Genomic DNA, 23,245 nt, shown 5'->3' on the forward strand with positions numbered 1-23,245 from the left:
GATTTCTGCTCTTCAAAACAGTTTCTGTTCAGTAGCAGCTATAGACCCATTTTTCCTGAACTTGTGTTATATCTCTATGCAGGCACAAATTATGCCATTCAGCTCAGTAAAGGGAGACATGCTAATCTTTCCTATGCCTTAACCGCAGAATGTCTTGCTTGCCTGATGACACATTCAGTGTACATAGCATTTGAATACATTGTGCTTTATAATCATGCAAAGTATCTAATTTTTGCGTGTTTTTTTTTTTTTTCCCAGTTGTATGAACAAATTATAGCAGAAAATGAGAAGCTGAAGGCCCAGTTGCATGACACCAACCTGGAATTAACAGAACTAAAGTTACAGCTTGAAAAAGCAACACAGGTTCGAATATACCTTGAAACATTTAAGGTTTTATTCTATGCTAGGACATGGGTATATCCAGGTAGTGGTTTTGTCTGCCTCATCAATTTGATGTATTTGCTAACATTTAACCCAATTACTTTCACTGACCTAAGGCTTCAGTAGCAACAAGGAAGGGGGTGGGGGGATACATCATCGTGTGTAGACTGCTACAGGGGGGCATCTACACACGAAGATGTTGATTGCGGTACGCATGTTATATCTCTGTGCACGCTAGCGTGAGTTCAGTAATTCCAGGGCCATGATTTCCATTTATGACCTGCAGGGGCTTTTAAAATTGTCACCTATGGGAAAACCTGGGGTACCGAAGTTCAACATAATTTTACGGCCGTGCAGTTTAACCACCTAGGCCCCAGGAGGATTTTCCCCCTTAATGACCAGGCCATTTTTGCGATACAGCAGTGCTTCGCTTTAACTGACAATTGCACGGCCGCGCGACGCTGCAAGCTTTCTTTTGATCACCTCTGTGGTTTTTATTTTGCTCTCTAAACAAAAAAAGTGTAATTTTATTCATCAGTTTAGGCCAATATGTATTATACATATTTTTGCTTTTTAAAAAATCGCAATAAGCGTATATTGGTTTACACAAAAGTTATAGCGTTTACAAAATTAAGAATAGATTTACGGCATTTTTATTTTTTTACTAGTAATGGCGGCGATCTGCTTTTTTTAGCGGGACTGCGACATTGCGGGGTACAAACCGGCCACTTTCTTGGGACCACCGATTACTGTATATATATCACTGGCAGGGAAGGGGTTAAGTGTGTCCTAGTGAGGTGCTTTTAACTGGGGGACAGTGTAGTGACTGGGAGTAGACATCACTGTTTCTAATCGCTAGAAACGGCAGATCCTCTCCATGACAGAATGGGGATCTGTCATTTTACATTGACAATCCCCTGTTCTGTCCCTCAGGAGTGATCGCCTGGCAGACATCGCGGGCACGTGCATTAGCTCCTACGTCACCGGGCACGCGCTAAGGCTATTTAAAGAGCTTCAGTACAGCTACAGTGATTTGCCCAGGAGAGCCAACCTGCTGCCGTACAACGGCGACTGGTTGGCTAGTGTTTAAAGCTTGCATATTGAGTATCTATTTACTCAGCACAACCTTATCTTTTGTACTTTTACGAGAAAATTGGGCAATATATTGCGTTTGTGTGCCCTAAAATTTACTTTTTTTTTTATTGAAAATGATGTTGACCAAATGTGACACTGTTGCACAAATATTGTGTCACGAACAAAATAAAATGGAACTACCACTCTGTTATTCCCCAGGGTTTGTGCTTTCAGAAATTATATAAAAATAAAATATGTCTGGGGGTTTTAACTTCCTTTTCAAACCTAAAATTGCTGTAGTCGCACATGTGTTTTTCCCATGCGTTTCAGCAACGCTTTAGCAGTGCCATTAATTAGTAATTGCACCACAAATGCAGTCAACAAATATGCCAAAACGCGTTGGTCGTGTGTAGGGCAGCACGTTTACGTGAATGGGCTTCCCTAAGGGCGATGCATATTAACGCAGGAAAAAACATTAAAAGAAACACAAAAATGACTCTGGAGGCAAAGGGTTGAAGTGTTCTCTTTGTAGGAACTAATCATTTTTGCTGCTCTTTTTACCAGTAGAACTTCTGTTCTGTAGAGGGATAGCTTGTATTTCTCTTCCGTTCATGGACGGACACAGCATCCTTTGACAGTAGGGTTATGCACCGAGTCAAGACCTACTGCCAAAGGATGCTGTGTCCATCCATGAACGGAAGAGAAATGAATTTTACGGTGAGTACAAAAATCCTATTTTTAGATTGACTTTTTGAAAAACTTGATTAAATTGTGAGTTTAGGGACACTTTGCAGGAGGGTATGCATCCTGCTGATGCCAATTTGGCTTTTCTGTTTCAGCGGCAAGAACGATTTGCAGACAGATCACTTTTAGAAATTGAAAAAAGGGTAAGTGTAATTTCTATTGCTCCATGGTATACGAAATGTCACTGGTTAATCACAGCCTGTGGTGGGGATGATCAATCACTTGAATACCGACAGCCCTACCTAATGTGTCAATATCCAGGAGAAAACTTATAACAAGTAAAATCTGAAATGTCTAACTGACTGACATCCTGCTTGCTTGGTTCTAGTCAGTGACTCACTAGAGATTAAAGCCAGCATGGGTAATAATGTGTTTACTTTACAACTCTGGTCTCAGGCCAGGTTCCCATATGTGTGGGCCGCAGGTTCGTGCCTGGGGTCCGGTGCATGTCAGGTCAGCGGTTCAGGGGTGATTCAGGTCCAAATTTTTGCTTGAATTCTCACCTGAACCGGACCCAAACACACACATGACCCTTTTTCAATTCACACCGTGGATGCCCCAGACCTGTGTGAATAAGCTCCATTGAAAGCCGGTCACACGCCTGTAATGCAAATGCAGCCTCAATCTTCATTTTTTTTAAATGCACAAAGAAAGTCGTTTATGAATACGGTTATAGATTTGAAAGAGAAACTGCAACTGTTTTCTTATATTTCAAACAAAGCGTAATTAATATTAAGGCTCTGCAGAGCTTCATTGGTAAGGAATCTCATAAAGGTTTTCCTCTGCATTAGTGATGCCTCAATATCTTCAGTTGAGGTGTTTTCTCTTCTTCATGGCTTGTTGGCTATCTCATCTTGGATGCCTAGGCCTCCTATGACGAGGTTCCAGTTTCCATCTATGTTGCTCTTTTCCCCCCAATTTGCAGTTTTGCCTCAGAGTTGGGCCTCCTGGATCAAGGGATCCTCCTAGTTACAATACTGTGGCAAAAAAAAGTATGAACTCCTTGGAATTTTCTGAAGTAATTTGCAATAAAATATGATCTGATCCTTATGCAAGTCACTACAATAGACAAACACAATGTGCTTTAGCTGATAACACGCAAACAGTTTTTCTCTTGTCTTTATTAAACATGTCGGTTAAACATTCAGTGCTGGAGGAAAAAGGATGTGAACCCACAGGCTAACTAATTAAACAAAAGCAAATTGGAGTCAGTAGTTTGTACATCTGGAGCCCAATTAGTTTTGAGGTGTGATTTTAGAGGTACTCTGGTTGATGACACTCCAATATTTAAAGATCATTGTTCATAAGTAGCATCAGCTGACGTAAACTATGCCTCATAAAAAGGAGTTCTATGAGTACATAAGATCAGGAGTAGTTCATCTGCATAAGACTGGAAAGGCATGCAAAGCAATCTGTTTAGGCATTAATCGGTGGACAGTTGGTCAAATTGTCCATAAATGCATACATATTGGAACCGTTACTGTGTTTCCTAGAAGTTTCCTATGATTTTCAAATCTCATAAAACCATATTTTATTCACAATGGAAAACATATGGCATGTTTAAACAGAGAATTTATCATACACAAAAATAAGGTCATTTTTAAATTGGCAGCAACACGTCTCAAAAAATTGGGACAGGACAAGAAAAAGATGGAAAACAGGTGGTACTAGCCAGAAAGAGCTGGAAGAACATTTAGCAACTAATTGGGTTAATTGGCAAAAGGTTAGTAACAATGTCTAAATATTGGACAATTTCAAAATAATGTTGCACATTATATATCAAGATTCCAAGAATCTCAATCTCTGTGCGGAAGGCACAATGCAGAATCACAATATTGGATGCTCGTCCTCTTTGGGCCCTCAGACGGCACTGCATTAAAAACAGGCATGATTCTGCGATGGACATCACTGCATAGGCTCAGAAATACTTCCAAAAATCACGATCCGTGGATGTATGCATATCCTATGGATCCTAAAAGAATTGAGCTCTGTCATTTCAAATCTATGGTTTCTAATTTTTAGGGACTTAATGATTTGAATAGTACCTCTGGGTTGGCGTAGTGCCAATGTGGTGCCTATATTTAAAAAGGATCAACGTCTTTACCAAGTAACTATAGACCTGTTGGTTTAACTTCTATAGTCGGGGAGATACTGGAGAGTTTATTAAAAGATCACAGAGGAGTTCTTGCTGGAAAAAAAATATTTTAAGCAACAGACGGCATGTATTCATGAAAGACAAGTTGTCAAACAAACCGGATTTCTTTTTATGAGGAGGTAAGTAAAACCTTGGACAGAGGGGTGGCTGTGAGCGTAGTATATTTTGCAAAAGCGTTTGATACAGTTCCGCACACACGGCTCATGTGTAGGGTAAAGTCTACAGGCTTGAAAAGATCCATTTGTAAATGGATAGAAAACCGTCTAAAAGACCGAATTCGGAGAGTAGTAATTAATGATTCATATTCTGCTTGGTCTAAGGTTATTAGTTCTGTGACCCTTACTTTTTAACATCTTTATAAATGATATAGGGTCTGGGATTAAAAAGACCATTGGGGGAATCCATAGTAGAGAAGGATCTGGGGGTTTTGGTAGATCATAGGCTGAGGTTTCCAAAACGCACAAAATGCTTTCTTCTATTAAGTGTATAGAGTGAGCAATCATTGGTAAGGCCTCATCTGAAATTCACAGTTCATTATTTTTGGCACCAGTTCTCAAAAAGGATATCTGGGAACTGGAGAGAGTGCAGAGAAGGGCAACCAAACTGATAAGGGGCATAGAGGAGCTCAGCTATGAGTAAAGATTAGATGAACTGAATTTAGCCCTCTAGGTTGGCCTTTGGAAACAGATTGGAACAATGTATTATCTTAAAAAAAAAATGTTTTTATTAAACATCCCATAGTACTTTTGGGGGAAGATATACAGGGACACGTTACAGGTGCTGGCCTTCCACCAACCCCCCCCCCCCCCCCGTGTATTTATGCAGTTATAGTTATTAGGGGAAAATACATAGGCACATATTACAGGTGCTTCCCCCTTATAGATTTATGCAGTTATATAGCTGTGATACCTTCCTGCAACTGTAATGTTTTTGATGGGCTTTACTCATTATTCGATGTGAATGTGACTACTGACTGCAATACAGCCAATATTTGTCTAATAAGTGTATTACACAAGCTCTCATTTTGCCCCTAGAGGCTGAACCACCTTTTGGTATTTCGAATTTGAAACCCTGGCATTCGTTATTCTGGTGTTATGACGCCCATCCAGGGAGAGTCCTGTGTAGACAGTGGCATATGCCCGGATCAGTTAGACCTGTTCTATACCCCCAAAAGTGTATCCTGAGGAAGCGATCCAGTGAAACACATTGACGCACAGGGGCTTACACATGTTTGATGCCATACTGTTGAAGCATAATTTTTCTTTGGGTATATGTAATGTCCGTCTCTTCTGGCCATTGCGTGGCCGTCAAAGGACAGTACATTTTTTATAATTTTATATTGTTCTATGTATTTACGTTTAATAAACAAATTTAAGATAATACATTGTTCCAATCTGCTTCCAAATTTCGACCATAGAGGGTTTCTCTTCTTTCTTTTTTTTTTGTTCTAATGAATTTTACGGATGTGGCACATGAGTGATTCACTTTAAAGTAAAAAAACTACATTCTCTTTTGAGAGGAGGAGATTAAGGGGGAATATGATCAACACGTACAAATACATACAGCTCATAAGTTTACATACCCTGGCAGAATGTATGATTTATTGGCCATTTTTTCAGAGAATATGAATGATAACACAAAAACTTCTCTTTCCCTCATGGTTAGTGTTTGGCTAAAGCCATTTATTATCAACTGTGTTTGCTCTTTTTAAATCATCACAACAGAAACTACCCAAATGACCCTGATCAAAAGTTTACATACCCAAGGTTTTTAATACCATGTATTGCCCCCTTTAACCTCAATGACAGCTTGAAGTCTTGTGGTATTTGTGGATGAGGCTCTTTATCTTCTCAGATGGTAAAGCTGCCAATTTCTCTTGGCAAAAAGCCTCCAGTTCCTGTAAATTCTTTGGCTGTCTTGCATGAACGGCACGTTCCTGCGCAGCTTCCTGGCTGATAAATGCAAATGTTCCTCAAGTAAATTTCTTGTGCCCCTGTAGCTCAAACATCAGAGATCCACCTCCGTATTTCACAGTAGGAATGGAATGTATCTTTTTATCATAGGCCTTGACTAGCGTTTAAGGTTGTGCCCAAAAAGCTCAATATTGGTCTCATCACTCCAAGTGACTTTGTGCCAGAAGGTTTGAGGCTTGCCTCTGTGCTGTTTGGCGTATTATAAGCGGAATACTTTGTGGCATTTGTAGAGTAATGGCTTTCTGCGACTTGACCATCTTTCTTCAAGTGCCTCCTTATTGTGCATCTGGAAACAGCCACACCACATGTTTCCAGAGTCCCGTATTTCACCTGGAGTTATTTGTGGGTTTCTCTTTGCATCCCGAACAATTTTCCTGGCAGTTGTGGCTGAAACTTTAGTTGGTCTACCTGACTGTGGCTTGGTTTCAACAGAACCCCTCATTTTCCACTTCTTGATTAGAGTTTGAAAACTGCTGATTGGCATTCTCAATTCCTTGGAGATCTTTAGATCCCTTTCTGGTTTTATACAGTTCAACTACCTTTTCTCGCAGATCCTTTGAACGTTCTTTTGCTTTGCCCATGGCTCAGAAATGTCAGTGCAGCACTGGATAAAAGATGCAAGGGTCTGTCAGAAGTTCAGAAACTCACGGACCTTTTAAACACACGAATTACAAGCAAATAGATCATAGGTGAGGATGGTTACCCTTAATAGCCATTAAAACCCCTTTGTGTTAACTTGTGTGCATATTATCAGGCCAAAATCACCAGGGTATGCAACCTTCATTCATATTCTTTGAAAAATGGGCAAGAAATCATAAATTCTGCAAGGGTATGTAAATGTATAATTACAACTGTAAGTGGTCCATATAGTGAACTTGGTGTCCACTTTAAGGTGATCAGAGGACAAGAAGGCACTCTTTAAGTCGGGAAAAATGATTTAATCTCCAAATACGGAAAGGTTTATTTCACAGTAAGCTGTGGAATAGGCTCACTCCCTCCAGCTCAGTAGAATGGATTCTTTCCTAAATGTACATAATATAACTGGGTATTGACCTTTTATAGGTAAAGTTGTTTCAGGGAAAATTGGATTGCCTTTTGGGGGGTTATGAAGGAATTTCTTTCCCCTGCTGTAGCAAATTGGATCGTGCTTTGCTGAGGTTTTTCACATTCCTCTGGATCCAACTGTGGGTATATGAGTGTGTATATGGGATTGTATGTTTGTTTTTATTTTAATTGGTTGAACTAGATGGACTTTGTCTTTTTTCTTTTTATTTATTTTTTCCAACCTGACCAACTATGTAACTGTCTGAACGCAGTTCATTGTTCCAACCAAAAATGCAAGGTAAAGGTGTCATGGAAAGAAGGATCTGAACATGATCCAGAAATGCCACCATCTTCAATGCAACGGACCATTTTAAATGAGCTTTGGCCCAAAGTGGAAAACTTATGTGGTTGGATAGATCTAAATTTTTACTGTTTTTGGTAACCATACCTGCTGTGTCCTCCAGACTAAAGAAAATAGGGGCCTTCTGTTTTGTTAAAAGCACTCGGTTCAAAAGCCTGTATCTGATTTTGTATGGGGAGTCAATGGATTTGTACAGAGCAGCCCAGGTCCTCTTCTAGGGTCACCGTATGGCCTTATTGGCTCCTCCTCTTAGTGTCACCATAGCATGCTGCTTGCTGTGGGAGCATTTGTGCAGCCTTGACCCCGAGCAAGGCTGTGTGCATTCATGAACACGTATCATGTGGCTTGGCCCTGCCCCCTCATCACAAGATTTGACTGACTGCTGCTGAGTCTCCTGTGAGAAGGGAGAGGGTAGAAGTGCTGCTGCAAACAGGCGCAGCGCTGGATCCAGATCAGGCTCCGATAAGTGAGCATGCATGAAGGTAAAAAAAGTTTGCCTTTTTTAGAACCCCTTTAAAAGCAGTATTTGAATTATCTTTATAGCCTTTAAACTTTGAAGATAGGGGCAGAGTTTATTAGTGCCAAATGAGTCTGAAAGCTTGCTGCACAAACGTACATTTCAATACAAACCAGTGTAAAGTGAAGTTACTGCTGTTGGAAGAAATATTTTATTCTATAGAAGACAGCTAGCCCTTATGGCTGTTAAAAGGATTGTTTCATACTTCTATCTTCATCTGGTCCACTTACTGACAAAGTATATCTTCTGTCCTCCTTAGGAAAGAAGAGCTTTGGAGCGACGAATATCTGAAATGGAAGAAGAGCTTAAAGTAAGTATTCAGAATGAAAGAAAAGTCTAGCCTGCTTTTAGCAGACTGCTGTATATTTCTGTTCAGTATAAATATTTCTGAAGTATGTACCATTATACACTGTAATCAGTGAAAAGTCTGTGTCTGTCCTTGGCCAGAAAACTTGAGAGCGACACTGCAAATGTACACCCACAGTTAAGATACTTAATTTAGTAATAAAGTAATTTGCTTTCCCTCCCCATGATTCTACAAGCGGCGATTAAACAATCTATAACATTGGTGTCAATATAGCTCACCATTAATAAAATTTCATATAAAATGCACTTCATTTCAATGTGTTGGATCATTGTTCTAAAATTTTACACTAGGTAATGGTGCATAAAATGCATAGTATATCAAGACCAAACTGTGCTGCAAAAGTGGCTTTCCTGCATATATGCAAACCATGCCAGAATCTGTCTTCGTGCGTTTGGCGCAAGGGTGGGATATCCACGTGCATGTACAGATGTGCTGCAGTTCTCTATTGTGTTCTGGAAACCTGTGGCACATCTGCACACATGCACAATTTTGAGCTGCGAATGCGCCTTATAGTAACACTGTCTCCTGGGATGACTGACATGGACATCTGTGGGTGCAGGCACAATGCCATTCTATCTTGGGCAAGAAACAAACAAGGAAATCCAGTTGTGGGAGGGGCAGTGATGAGCAGCCAGGAGGAATAAAGTTATATAGTCATGTATAGTTTCAGTGGTTGAAGTTTCTTTAAGGATATTGCGGCTATTGTGTTAATTTTCTTGTGTCTGCGTCCAGTTCACACCACGGTTATCTTTCTCTGTTGTCTGGATGTGGTAAAGGCTGTCAAGGTTTTATCTCTTGCCCACTGCTTCTTTTGGGCAGACAGATTCCATGTATATTGCAAAAGGGCCTAAAAGGTTCTTTGGTTTCCAGATTCACGTCTTCTATGTCTAAGTGGATTTGACCAATTGAGTTGCACGATAAACTGCCTTGTTCACCTATTAAAGCCACCAGAATGATAAGTTTTTCTTATCAAGCCTCTGTCTGTTCTGTAAGGATGCAACCTTGTCCCCTGTAATTCGATTTATAAGTTCCTTAATTGTTTAAGGACCGGGCCTATTTCTCTTATGTTCATGGACGGACATATTCTTGACAGTAGGGGTATTATAATTCTATTAGGATAGGACTAGGCAGAATCACGTTAAAGTGTTAAATCAATATTAAACCGTACAGTACCGCCCAGGGGATGGTCCCTCTGGGTACAACCCCACTCCCTGCATCTGGCAGCTCAGTTTTTTTTTTCTGCCTAGCATAGGAGAATGACCTGGTTCTCTGTGGGCCCATTGGTCCTGGAGTTTTTTTCTATTTTTTACTTTGATCCTGTGATCTACTATCAACTTCCGACTGGGTGACAGGCTGGATGTCCCAGATCCTTGTCTCCCCAGCTCGGCCATCGAGAGTGTGCAGACCTTTAGCTATGCTTTGGTTCGGCCACAACATGCCCTGACGCTCCAGGGGTGGCCGGTGAGCTACATGCTCCGGGGGAACACATATGACCAGGCTATTACTGTCCATGTGCCAGGGCCAACAGCCACGCCGTACTGCTCGGGGGATGGTCTGTCAGGAATGCTTCCAGCAGGACGGGTAAGTAGCAGTTCCCCCTGCTTCGGCAGGATGGAATGGCTGGGCATTCCCGGGGAGGTCGACTAGGGGGTTTCCACCCTTCCTTTCTTCTCATCCTCCCTTCCTTCCCTCCTCCCTATGCTCTGTGAAGTTGGGTGTATGGGCATATGACCGGGAGGGCTACATTCTCTGGGGGGGGGGGGGGCTGTGCTGTGGGTCCGCTCTCCTAAGGGTGCTATCCGGCTGCTGTGCGTGGGGGGCCCTCTGTTCGGGTGCCCCAGGTGTTCACCTCCTGTTTTGTGTGCCTTTCATGTTTTCTCATGTGTCCGGCCGCAATTTTGGAGGTGCCTGCCGCTATATTGCTGGTTCACTCAGCAGCGGCCATTTTCTTGTAGTCCACGCGCTTTTTTTACAGGGCGGCTGATCGCAGCTATTTTCTTGTTGGTTTTTGGCCTCTAGCAGTGATATCGATCTCTGTACTGTGCGAACAGCCTTAAACACACTTCAGGAAGAGAGTGACACGTGTGGTTGTGTGGGGAGAGCACCTCAGGCCGGATAGTGCCGACGGCAGCTGTGCAGTGCCTGGCTCTGGTGGCGAGTCATCTGGGGGGGCCCTTGACACCTATAGCAGGCTAGGAGGGTGGGCTGTGTACTTTGCCTTATGTCCCTAGGGCTGTCAGACGCGTGGGTCAGCATGGTGTCGGAAGCTGATGCTTCTTCCCCAGATATACGTGTTACAGCAGGTACAGGGGCACCAGTTGCTATCTATGGATGCTATGTCGGCAGTCCTGGAGGCTTTTGTTGCCAGGGTGGAAGCGGTGTGCGGGTGAAAGTGGGGGGTAAACCCCCACCATCTTCCGGGGACATCTCTGACTCAGATTCGGGCTAGCTACGGCTCCCAGCCCTGGTTCTGACGTGTCCGAGGAGGCGGACCACAACCGTCCGGACGACTTTGTGTCCGGGTCAGTGCATGATGGGGCACTTGTTGGGAGCACTTATCAGCGATGTGCGGGATACTCTTAAATTGGAGGATAAGGCGGACACGCATCTACAGAGATGTCGGTCCCCTTCGGGTTCCGTAAGCCGACCCGCACTGAAAAGGTGTTTCCTTGTGTACCTTATCTTGATAAACTTTTATACAAGGAATGGGAACCAACGCAGATGGTCTTTTCGGTCCCCAAATATAAAGCGGTCCGTTACCCTTTTGAGGTTAAAAAAGTTACCACGCTTCTGGTGGAGGGGGCTCCTGCTTTCAAGGACCCTGCGGACAGCAGAGCTGAGGCAGTGGCCCACTCCCTGTTCACGGTGGTGGGGTCAGCCGTCCGTCCTACCGCGGCCGGAGCCTTGGTATTAGACGCTTACTGAATGGGCAAAAATGTTGCACCACGAGTTAAGAGCATCAGGCTCCCCCAGCCTGTGTGGAACTGGCCGACCAGTTGGTGCAGGGCCTTAAGTTTGTTTGCGAGTCAGCCTTGGATACGAGCAGGGGGCTGACATTGCTTTACTCCAGGACAGCCAAGTGTCCCAATATTAAAAGCATGCAGCTGCAGTATGAAGTTTTATTTTTTGTGTAGACTTCCGCTTTAAAGTGGTTGTAAACCTAGTTACACCAGGCTTCCTCCGAATCTCAATCATTTCTCATTCATATACAGGTTTTCATCAGTTATGCTTATGTCTCCTTAAGACCTCAGCCAGCCTTTAGTCCTAAAATTAAGTCCTGCTAGATCACTTTAGGTTGTCCCCTTTTTTCAGGTATAGCTATGTAAAACATTAAAATTAAGTGCCTATACTGTTTAAAATTTAGTAATACACTTTCGCCATACTCTGCACATGCTCAGTTGCTCGCCATTCTTGGGCACTGCCGAGTTTTTAGAGGCCGATCTGTTGACAGCCTTATGTCCCTTAACAGATGAAAAAGAAAATATGATTTTTGTAGTCACTGTAGAATTTTCTTGGAGTTCATTGAGGTACACAGCTCCCTTCCTTCATTCATATGCCATCATTCTGAGGAGTTTGCTGCAATTAGTCAGGTGAGAGGGGGATTATAGCCTCAAGGCGGCCTTCAGTTAATGTGCTTAGTACCCATTTCTTCTGTAGACAACACTATAAAGCTAGGTTTTCACCAATTTCCTCAAGCTATGTCCTTCAGTGGACTGCAAGAAAATGATTTTATGGTATGTATAAAACAACTTTTTTTGATTAGTATACATCCTTTTCCCATTTACTCTTTATAAACTTTTCACTTATGTCATGTCTGTTTTGAATTTGCAGAACCTCCGTCAAGTAAAACAGATACATACTTTGAGGCAGTTAAATGAACGATTGATGGCTGAAAACAGAGCTTTGACCAGAGTTGTTGGCAAGCTCTGAGTCCTGTAGGCAGCTACAATCTGTGGACTTGTAAATCCTTCTTCTCTCACTAGTCAGGCAGGTGCCCTGTTTGAGCCAATGCATTGCTATGATCTGCTGTTAGTGCATAAGTATCCCTGGGGATTTGCTTGATAATTGGTGTGGCTTTTTGCATGCAGTGCTTAATGTTTGAAGTAATGATCCCCAGTGCAAACTCTCAACTTTGATAATTTCCCCTCATTTGAATAAAAATCCTATGCAAGTCTTCTTAAGGAGGTACTCTCTAGTCAGAATCTAGCCCAGTGTCACAAGTGCCTTTTACAATCCACTGTTAAATGAATTAAAAACCACATAGTGTGCTTTTATCTTGTAAAAGTAAAAACTCCTTCATGTGTCCAGGATACTCGCAACAGGATATGGGGTGCTGGAGACTTGAGCACGTAGTACTTGGTGTTTTTGTAGGTGTCCTCATTCTGAAATGTATCTTAAAAAAAAATTGGCCCAATTTTTTTTTAGAGATACACTTATTGCATCTGTTTAAAGAAATTGAACAGTTCGGTAATAAAGCCGTTTTAGGAATTTAAGTATTGTTGGTAATATTGGGGTCTAGAGATGCTACAGAGTATTTTGACCATTTACAAAAGCACTGATCCTAGTACAGATATAGCTGACTGATGTTGTCTAGCTCAGGTCTGAGGTCACTTCCGGTATCTGTTTAGGGTATCCGAACATTTTCGCGAGTGCTGATGCCCAAGGAAATTCCTGGTTATGGCTCCAATACTAATATCGGGGCAATCCTATCCAATTTGAATCCACTACAATCACACCAATGTGACATGTAATACAACGTGTGAATCCTCCACCCTTGTAGATGAGCCTCACTTCACTGCCGTGATGCCAGTATTACCAGTACGTCTTACCATATGTTTTTCCCTCTCTGGGGATAAAGACAAATGGCTACCGCTTTAAATGCCTTTCTCGATGGATGAATGGATTGATTTTCCAATCCCCACAGCATATCTGCATCAAGAAAAAGCACACAGATCTAATGCTTTCCGATTTCACGCCATCCCACCATCACCTCTGCAATTAAGGATCCATGTAGTTTAAAAAAATAAAAAAAATATTCCAATGATGACAAAACATACATTTTTCAAAAATTGTGACCATTTCAACTTCAAAAAGCTTTCCATGCTTATTACTAAATACCCTGGACTGTCTACTTTCCAAAAATAGTCAATTGGGTGATATTTGTACTGTCCTGGCATTTTCCAGGCCTTAAGAAATGAGGGCCATTAATCGGTACATCAGGATTGATTGATTTTCATATATATCTTAGTTGGACCCTGTAACTTTCTTACAGACTAATATACACCGATTTGAGTTATTTTCACCAAAGAAGTGTAGAATACATTTTGGCCTACAATTATGAAGAAATATTTATTTGCTTTTTTTTTTTTTTTTACGAGCAAAAATAAATAAAATGTTTGTTACTAAAACTGATGCTGACAGAATCTCGAGCAGCTGTGCATAGTAACCAATCCAGCTTCCATTTTCAGCTTGTTCAGTTAAGGCCCCGAGTTTACACTGGAGAACACGGCTCGCAGCAGGAGTCCAATGCGTCTCTATTTACCGCTTCGGCACAAATTTTGTACAGACCAAACGACACACAGGATTTCTGTGCAGATCGCATCGTAGCCGCTGTGGATGTGTATGAACCGGCTCCATAGGGATCCAGTCGCAATCTCCTGACATGTGAATTGTATGTGGAGAAACCCACATCCATTTTGCAATAGTGTGAACCCAGCCTAAATGAAAGAGAAAAGCTGATAAGCAGACCGCAAAGTATCAAATAAGTTCACTGTGAGTTTACTTACACTTTACTTGCCGACCTGCCGCGGACGACGCAGGTAAACACACAGCTCCCGGTCCTGTCAGGAAGGGAAATGCTGATTTTCTGTTCATACAATGTATGAACAGAAGATCGGTCATTTCCCCTAGTGAGGCCACCCCCCCTACAGTTAGAACACACCCAGGGACATACTTAACCCCTTCCCCGCCCCCTAGTGTTAACCCCTTCACTGCCAGTGGCATTTTTATAGTAATCCAATGCATTTTTATAGCACTGATCGCTATAAAAATGCCAATGGTCCCAAAAATGTGTCCGAAGTGTCCGCCATAATGTCGCAGTACCGAAAAAAATTCGCTGATCGCTGCCATTACTAGTAAAAAAAAAAATATATATTAATAAAAATGCCATAAAAATACCCCCTATTTTGTAAACTCTAACTTTTGCGCAAACCAATCAAAAAACGCTTATTGCGTATATGTAGACAAATGCGTATCGGCCTAAACTGAGGAAAAAAATTGTTTTATATATATTTTTGGGAGATATTTATTATAGCAAGTTTAAAAAAAAAAAAAAAAAAGGGTCACTTTTATTCCTATTGCAATGAATGTAAACATCCCTTGTAATAGAAAAAAGCATGACATGTCCTCTTAAATATGAGATCTGGGTCAAAAAGACCTCAGATCTCATATTTGGACTTAAATGCAAAAAATAAATTGTCATTTGAGAAAATGACAACCAAAAAAAGTTCCCTTTAAGATGTATGGGTGGAAGTGACGTTTTGACGGCGCTTCTGTCCTGTCCTGCTATGGTATGGAGACGGGTGGGGGCCAACTTGCCCTCGTAGCCATACCCAACGGGACACACAACCCGCTACGGACAGCTCCAGTAAGCGGGGGACCCGCTCCCACTGCCTATAGAGACCACCACTATCGTAAACCGGACCGGCCACTGAAAAGATGGATATCTCGGTTGTGGAAGCAACAGCTGCTGCCGTTGCCGAGATATCCATCTTTAAAGTGCGGACGTATATGTAAAGGAGCCGGTCCTTAAGTGGTAAAACAAGCTCAATTGGTACTAAGGGGCTCAAAGTGTGCCAAGAAAATATCCCCCGCACCATTACACCACCACCTGCCTGAGCCATTGATACAAGGCATGATGGATCCATACTTTAATTTTTGACTATTTGAATGATGCAACTGAAATCTTCGGACCAGGCAACCTCTTCCCAATCTTCTATTTCCAATTTTGGTGAGCCTGTGCGAATTGTAGACTTTGTTTCCTGTTCTTGGCTGACAGGCGTGGCACCCGGTGTGGTCTTCTGCTGCTGTAGCCCATCCGCTTCAACATTCGATGTATTGTGTTCAGAGATGGTTTTCTGCATACCTTGGTTGTAACGAGTGGTTATTTGAGTTACTGTTGCCGTTCTATCATCTGGACCTATTCTGCCCATTCTCCTGACATCAACAATGCATTTTTGTCCACCCTGCTGCGTACTGGATATTTTCTCTTTTGGACTATTCTCTGTAAACTCTAGAGATGGTTGTGCATGCAAATACCAGTAGATCAGCAGTTTTTGAAATACTCAGACCCCACCAACAGACATGCCACATTCAGAGTCCGTTAAATCCCCTTCAGCAGGTCGTCTTCACCACATCTAGATGCCTAAATGCATTGAGTTGGTGGCATGTGATTGGCTGACTAGCAATTTGTGTTACCTAGCAATTGAACAGGTGTACCTAATAAAGTGGCTGGTGAGTGTATGCGTCTGATATGTGACAGTGCCTCCATGTTCCATCTGTCTAAAAACACATTGGCGATCACGCTTCCCAGAACAGCAGTGCTCCCACAACTGGCCAAGTTTCCATTGCGCCAAGGAAAAACACAAAAGTTGTGCCAGTGCGTAAGTCTATAAGTTGTCCTAGTTATCAGAAGGTGACATTTGCAATGATACTGTGGTGTTTCCACAAAAACACAACAGCTACCGTAGTTACCAGAGAGACTTGTCCCAGGCAGAGCACCTACCACTTTATCCTTTAACCACTTCCATACCAGGTACTTACGCAGCTTCCCGCCCAAGCCAATTTTCAGCTTTCAGCACTGTCGCACTTTGAATGGCAATTGCGCGGTCATGCTACACTGTACCCAAACAAAATTGGCGTCCTTTTTCCCCCACAAATAGAGCTTTCTTTTGGTGGTATTCGATCACCTCTGCGATTTTTTTTTTTGCGCAACAACTAAAAAAAGGCTGAAAATTTGGGAAAAAAAATACGTTTTTATTTTTTTCTGTTAATTTTTTTGTAAATAAGTTTTCTCTTTCAATTACGGGCACTGATATGGCGGCACTAATGGGCACCGATGAGATGGCACTGATGGACATCGATGAGGTAGTACTGACGGGCACAGATGAGGTGGCACTGATTGGCGGCGCTGGTATGCGACACTGATGGGCACACATAGGCGGCACTGATGGGCACACATAGGCGGCACTGATGGGCACACATAGGCGGCACTGATGGGCACACATAGGCGGCACTGATGGGCACACATAGGCGGCACTGGGCACTCATGGGCGGCACAGATGGGCACTCATAAGCGGCACAGATGGGCGGCACTGATGGATACTTATGGGTGGCACAGATGGGCACTGATAGGTGGGCACTGGGCATGGATGGGCACTGTGGGGTGGCACTGATGGACACTGGGGTGGCGCTGATGGACACTGGGGTGGCGCTGATGGACACTGGGGTGGCAGCACTTATTTTTTCCAGGTTGCCAGTCAGTGCCCATTTGTGGGCACTGACTGGCATCTTTTTTCTTTATGCTTTTTTTTTTTTGACTTTTTTTTTAGACTTTTTTTTTTTTTTTGCCATTTTTTTTTTTTTTGCCCACCCTGGTGCTCCAGGGTGGGCATCCCTGGTGCTCCAGGGTGGCGATCCGAGGGGGGGCTGCGCTGATAAACAATCAGCGCTAACCCCCCCTGTCAGGAGAGCCGCCGATCGGCTATCCTCTACTCGCGTCTGTCAGACGCGAGTGAGGAAGAGCCATCGACGGCTCTTCCTGTTTACATCGTGATCAGCCGTGGTTGGACACGGCTGATCACGTGGTAAAGAGTCTCCGCCGGAGGCTCTTTACCGAGATCGGAGATGCAGGGTGTCAGACTGACACCCCGCATCACCGATCGCCGCGATGCGCGCCCCCACGGGCGCGCGCGGCATGAAATCCTGCAGGACGTTCTAGAACGTCCTGTCAGGATTTCATAACCACTTCCCGGACGTAAATCGGCCATAGGCCGGGCGGGAAGTGGTTAAACTGCACACCGTTGGAAATTTGCCTTTCTTGCTCTCATCGAACACAGAAGGCTGTCTTCGCTCCTTGTGGTAATGTCCATCTAATGCATCTGTCCTGAGAGCACCCAAAGTTTGGAGGTTTAGAAGTTGAGACTTATAACCTAGGTTTGGAGCACAAGTGTTCATGTTAAAATGTCTTGGTGGTGAAAGATTGAGGTTTGGAAGGATGAACAGCATATTGAAGTGTGTTCTAAAAGAAACACTGCTTAGTCTGCTCTCTCCATTTTTTGGTATGTTAACTGGGCACAAAACTGCATTGCTTCAGACCTTGGTGTCTGTGTGCTGACCTTTCCTCAAACTAGTTTGAGTGCTGCTGTACAGAGGATTACAGAAGGGTGATTATTAAGACATATTAAGGGGTTTATACTAGTTTCATTAAAAATGTTTTTGTTATATTGAATTCATAATGGCATTAGTTGGGGTCTATATATATATATATATATCTGGTTTATCTGCAGCCACCCTTGCAGTTCACTGAGAGCTGCAAGTCATCAGCTGCAATGGCTGACAGTGTTTGCAGTGTCTTCAAAGAAAACTGATGTGGCCATGTGTGCGGAGCCCTGCACACCCCCACGGTTTGCAAATTGTGACAGCAGGTTCAGGGAGATGACCCCCCCCCCCCCGCCCACTCTCACTGGGTTTGGAGGGGGTGCATTCTGAACATGTAAAATGTAACACCCTAAATATGGATGTAACATGTTCAGAAAGGTTAACTGGGCCTGTAAGATTACTTGTTCAGCCATGCTGGCTGAATGAGGCAAATCATTTACTTCTCACTAAAACAGAATGGATGGTCTAATCTTCAGTGCCAGTTCAGCAGGCACCTCTGTCAGAATACACAAATGCTGATTGGCTCTCCCCCGCTCCTTCAACAAAGATCGATTTGAAAATAGATCTTTGTCAAGCTCGGTGCTACCATAGAATGCATTTTGGATGATTCAGCAGGAACTGGCCAAGAAGTCTATCCCTGTTTGGGCAAAACCCAACTCAGCATGACTTGTATGATTTGGATGAATATTATATTTTCTTTTAGGAGGGGATAGAAGGCTTTAAGCATGTATTATAAGGCTTGATGCTAATGGTTGTGGATTTTTTTCTGTGCATTAACACCATCCAGTTTTGTGACCGGGTATCATGTACAGCTTTTCCTAAGATTAAAGGTTACATTTTATCATGTTCTGCATGAATAGAGGGATCCTCCTCCTGTCTACATGTTCATTTTCCTACTAACGGATACTGCTATTTGATTATGTCCTTAAAGCGGAGGTTCACCCAAAAAAAAAATGTAACATTACATTCAGCCGAGTTGTCAGAATGACAATTAGCTTTTTTTTTTTTTCTTTATCCCCGTACATACCGTATTTTCACCGCCGCTTCCGGGTATGTCTTCTTCGGGACTGGGCGTTCCTAATTAACAGGTTTCCGACCGTCGCATACAGCGCGTCACGAGTTGCCGAACGTCGGTGCAGCTCTATACGGCGCCTGCGCAGCGATGTTTGGCTTCTTTTGGCAACTCGTGACGCTCTGTATGCGACGGTCGGAAACCTGTTAATCAATTAGGAAGGCCCAGTCCCGAAGAAGACATACCCGGAAGCGGCGGTGAAAATACGGTATGTACGGGGATAAAAAAAAAAAAAAAAAAGCTAATTGTCATTCTGACAACTCGGCTGAATGTAATATTAAATTTTTTTTTTTTTTTTTTTTTTTTGGGTGAACCCCCGCTTTAAGTAACAATATGGTTTAATTGTAATTCTATGTGCAGATATTCCTCCCGGCAAATACACAGTTCCATAGTATAGGATTTCTTGCACAGTTTTTGCTAAATTGCCCCTCTACCTGGGAACCTGGAAGACTGTACATTTGGCTGTTTAGATTTGAGACTTCAAAGTGATTTTCAATTAATGTATTCTAAACATCAATCCTTTTTTTCTTTCGCCAAACAGATGTTACCTGACCTGAAAGCAGACAACCAGAGGCTAAAAGATGAAAATGGAGCCTTAATCAGAGTTATAAGCAAGCTTTCCAAATAGAACATGGTTTTTCCACAGCAGCAGTTTAATGGCATTGCACATATGTAACTCCAGTGGACCATAACGTGGCAGTCACTGGATACATTGGGGGGAAAATTCCTTGGCAACTGTAACTTTCAGAAATCCTGCCAAACTCCCTCTTTTTTTTTTTTCCTTCATTTTGTACAAAAAAGATTTTGTATTAAAGTGCGGCTGCTGAGGAGAGAAAGTGACTATGAATTCTTGTTTACAGTTACAAAGTGCAAGAAAAGTGTTCAAGGCCAGAAGCCTCCTATATTTAACCAGTAAGCCTTAGTTGTACATATGCCTTTTTGCTATCAAAAAGCTTTCTGCTACCACAGACAAGTTACCACACAGTTTATGTTGTGCCACACATGAAATCTTTCAGTTCACTTTATTTTTACTTTTATATAACATTCTCTTGAAATTTTAAAACGGTGAGTGTGCCAGCAGTTCCTTTATATAGTTTGTAGACCTCTTATTGAAGACGTACTGTATGTAACCTGTAATGGTCATACTGATGTACTGACAGCTTACTGTGATATCAGCAACAGAAAAAAAAGTTACAGGTCGACTAGGCCTAAATGTATAGGTTTACAAAATATACAAGTTTGATCATTAGGAAATCACTTTTAATGACTACTCAGACATTAGTGGGAAAGTTGCATTTACCACCCGTGCTAAGCTCTGGAAAAGGAGGAGGTAAAACCTTTCCTTTCTAGCCATCGCTTTTATAAGGTTTGAATGAGATGTTCAGTACTTTAGCCTCCACACATTTTTAGCAGATACTGATTTTTTTTTTTTTTTGCATGTGTATATATTTGTGTGCGTGTATATACAAAGGTATATAGATATTCTAGCTTATATCTATATATTGGTATATATGGAGAAGCTGTATCGTTCCAAAACCACTGTGTGGCATGCTCGGATCCACTTCCTTGTCCGCAATGTCTGTTACTCCAGGTTAGATTATTCCTAAGTAGTAAGTGATCTTAATAAAGTTCGGTCATTTTATGGTATATTGTCTATTTTATGGAGGCGTGACTTTAGTTATAACTGTAAAATATTCTGATTTTGTTATTTTTCTTTAAGTCACATCTATTAAAATTATGTTATTATTTCACTACATTTCATGTTTCTTTTGAGTGCTGTCAGTATCATTTGTGCTAGTCAGAGTGAAGTCACTTAGAATTCTAACATGCACTCTCTTGTGTAAATGCACTGTTACCATGTCAGAAGGCATGTCATTTAATACCACCGTCATATCTATTTTCTACATTTCAGTGGCCTTTTTGCAGAAAGTAACAAATATTATAAATATGTATGTGTATACAGCTAAGTGAGAGTTGCTGCTTTTTTTTTTTTTTTCTTTTTTTTTTTTAAAAGCTTTTATATTTTCACTGACCTATGAGAATGACAGCGTAACAATGGCACATGAATTATCTAATCCACTGAAACAGCTTGGTCATTAAAACAAAGTTGTAAATTGTAAAGCTTTCAGCAGCTATTGTATTGTTGACTATAATGTATATGATATTAAATGTGAATTTGTACCCCTTTAATTTACAAAAAAAGGTCATTGTGATCTACTGCCTATTTTTGGGGGGTTTTTGGTTATCCAGACTTGATGTCCTTTGTTTTGGTTTCTAAGTTTTATGAAGATACATTGTCTTGCTCTTACTGCCAACCTCAGGATTCTTGACTTTTTAAGGTACAAAGATAATTGTGGGGTGTTGCTGTTCATTTATTGTGTATGTAAGGGTCCTAAAGATTTGCATCTTGAGGATGCAAGTAGTAAAACTGTACAGCAGACGAAGCTGCACGGTTGTGGAGATGCTAGATTGCTTAAATTATGGGTTATACATGGCAAAGTTTGGGTGTCTGAAGAATGATTAAATATTTCTAATTTAGTATTTTATATTTAGTTTATTTATTCTTTATCTAAACAGATTGGATACTGTGCTACAGTGATTTTATTGGTGGTAATGAGCAGGCTGTGTATCTGCATGAAACTCGTAACAAACCTAGTCTTTTGAGAAAAGTGTATTTTGACATATACAAATAAAAACAAATGAAACTATTTTCCCTGTGTGCGTAAACATGTTAAAGGAGTAATTGCATTGAAGGCTTATTAACGCTGGCATTAACAGGTATGTAACACCTTGCTTGGGTCCATACCATAGCCTTTTGGGTCAAATGTCTGCATATTGCATTTGCACATGTTTAAATTGCTTTGCTGACTAGTTTGGGTGAATCATCCAAATATTTATACTGCTTGTGAAATAAAGGTCATTAAATATGAACTCAAAGATCAACAGCATGACTTCTCCCCTAGTCTTTACAAGGTCGCACAATGTTGGAGAAAACATTTTAAATCAGATTTAATGCAATCAGTATTGCTAATGTTTTTCCTAGAAGAGGAAAATTATGTTGGTTATCAAGTTATTCTCACATTGTAAATACAAAATGGCACTTTGTTTTTTCAAAGATTGCTGTGTCATTTACAGGGGGTTTCTTTTAACAGATAAATTGTTGAGAAGTACAATGAAGTACAAGCAATGCAGCATACATACAGGTAATGAGCAAGGCTAACAAGAATATAAGCAACCATAACCATGTACAGTGAGGGGGGGGGTATTTGATCACCTGCTGATTTTGTAAGTTTGCACAATGAAATATGACCAGTCTATAATTGAAATGGGTTTATTGTAAGTGAGACAGAATAACAAAAAAAATCCAGAAAAACACATTTCAGAAAGTTAATGTGAAAAATAAGTATTTGACCCCTTCGCAAAACATGACACTTTAAGAGTGCTCCAAATCTCCGCTCGCTGCCTGTGTAGAAGACACCTGGGAGCCAGAAATCTTGCTGATTGATGGGGATCAAATACTTATTTCACTCATTAAAATGCAAGTCAATGTACAACTTTTTTGAAATGCGTTTTTCTGGATATTTTTGTTCTGTCTCTCACGCTTAAAATAACCCTACCATAAAAATTTCAGACTGATTATTTCTTTGTCAGTGGGCAAACGTTGAAAATACGCAGGGGATCAAATACTTTTCTCTTTCGTTCATGGACGGACACAGCAGTAATCTTGACAAAGTGGTTATTAGCCTTCATTCAGGAGTGACTAGGCAGAAATTTGTAGAAAGTGTTAAACACATCACACACAATACAGTACCGCCCTCTGGGTATAACCCCCTCTCTGAATCTCGCAGCTGTTTTTTTTTCTGCCTAGCAAAAGAAAAGGACATGGCTCCCCTCTGGCCTGGAGGTTTATTTCTAAATTGAATTCTATATTTTTTTTTTTCCGTTCCTGTGATCTGCGATCAACTGCCGACTGGGTGACAGGCTGGATCACAGCTCCTCTCCCCAGTTTCGGCCATCGAGCGTGTGCCGATCTCGGCTACGCACTGGGTCGTCCACGACATGCCCGTCGCTCTACGGGTGGCTGGGGAGCTTACACACTCCAGGGCACGCATATGACCG

General features: G+C 41.8%; 1 protein-coding gene across 3 annotated transcripts in view; it reads left to right on the top strand.

Moving 5' to 3' along the window:
• The window catches only part of PPP1R12A (protein phosphatase 1 regulatory subunit 12A), a 184,489-nt gene extending 162,654 nt beyond the window's left edge, over positions 1-21,835 (top strand). For 2 of the 3 annotated variants that reach the window (XR_005747912.1, XR_005747913.1), the window contains exons 22-26: positions 259-363; positions 2,295-2,342; positions 8,509-8,559; positions 12,448-12,603; positions 19,668-19,752. Coding sequence is in view for 1 of the 3 variants with exons in the window: in XM_040343930.1 (XP_040199864.1) it covers positions 259-363; positions 2,295-2,342; positions 8,509-8,559; positions 19,668-19,754 (291 nt within the window). In the remaining 2 variants the exon portion in view is untranslated. Of the gene's footprint in view, positions 1-258; positions 364-2,294; positions 2,343-8,508; positions 8,560-12,447; positions 12,604-19,667 lie in introns of all 3 variants that reach the window. The other variant, XM_040343930.1, reaches the window with a different exon arrangement.
• Positions 21,836-23,245: the final 1,410 nt, after the last annotated feature.

Source organism: Rana temporaria, chromosome 3, assembly GCF_905171775.1.
Source record: "Rana temporaria chromosome 3, aRanTem1.1, whole genome shotgun sequence".
In the NCBI taxonomy this organism is placed as follows: domain Eukaryota; kingdom Metazoa; phylum Chordata; class Amphibia; order Anura; family Ranidae; genus Rana; species Rana temporaria.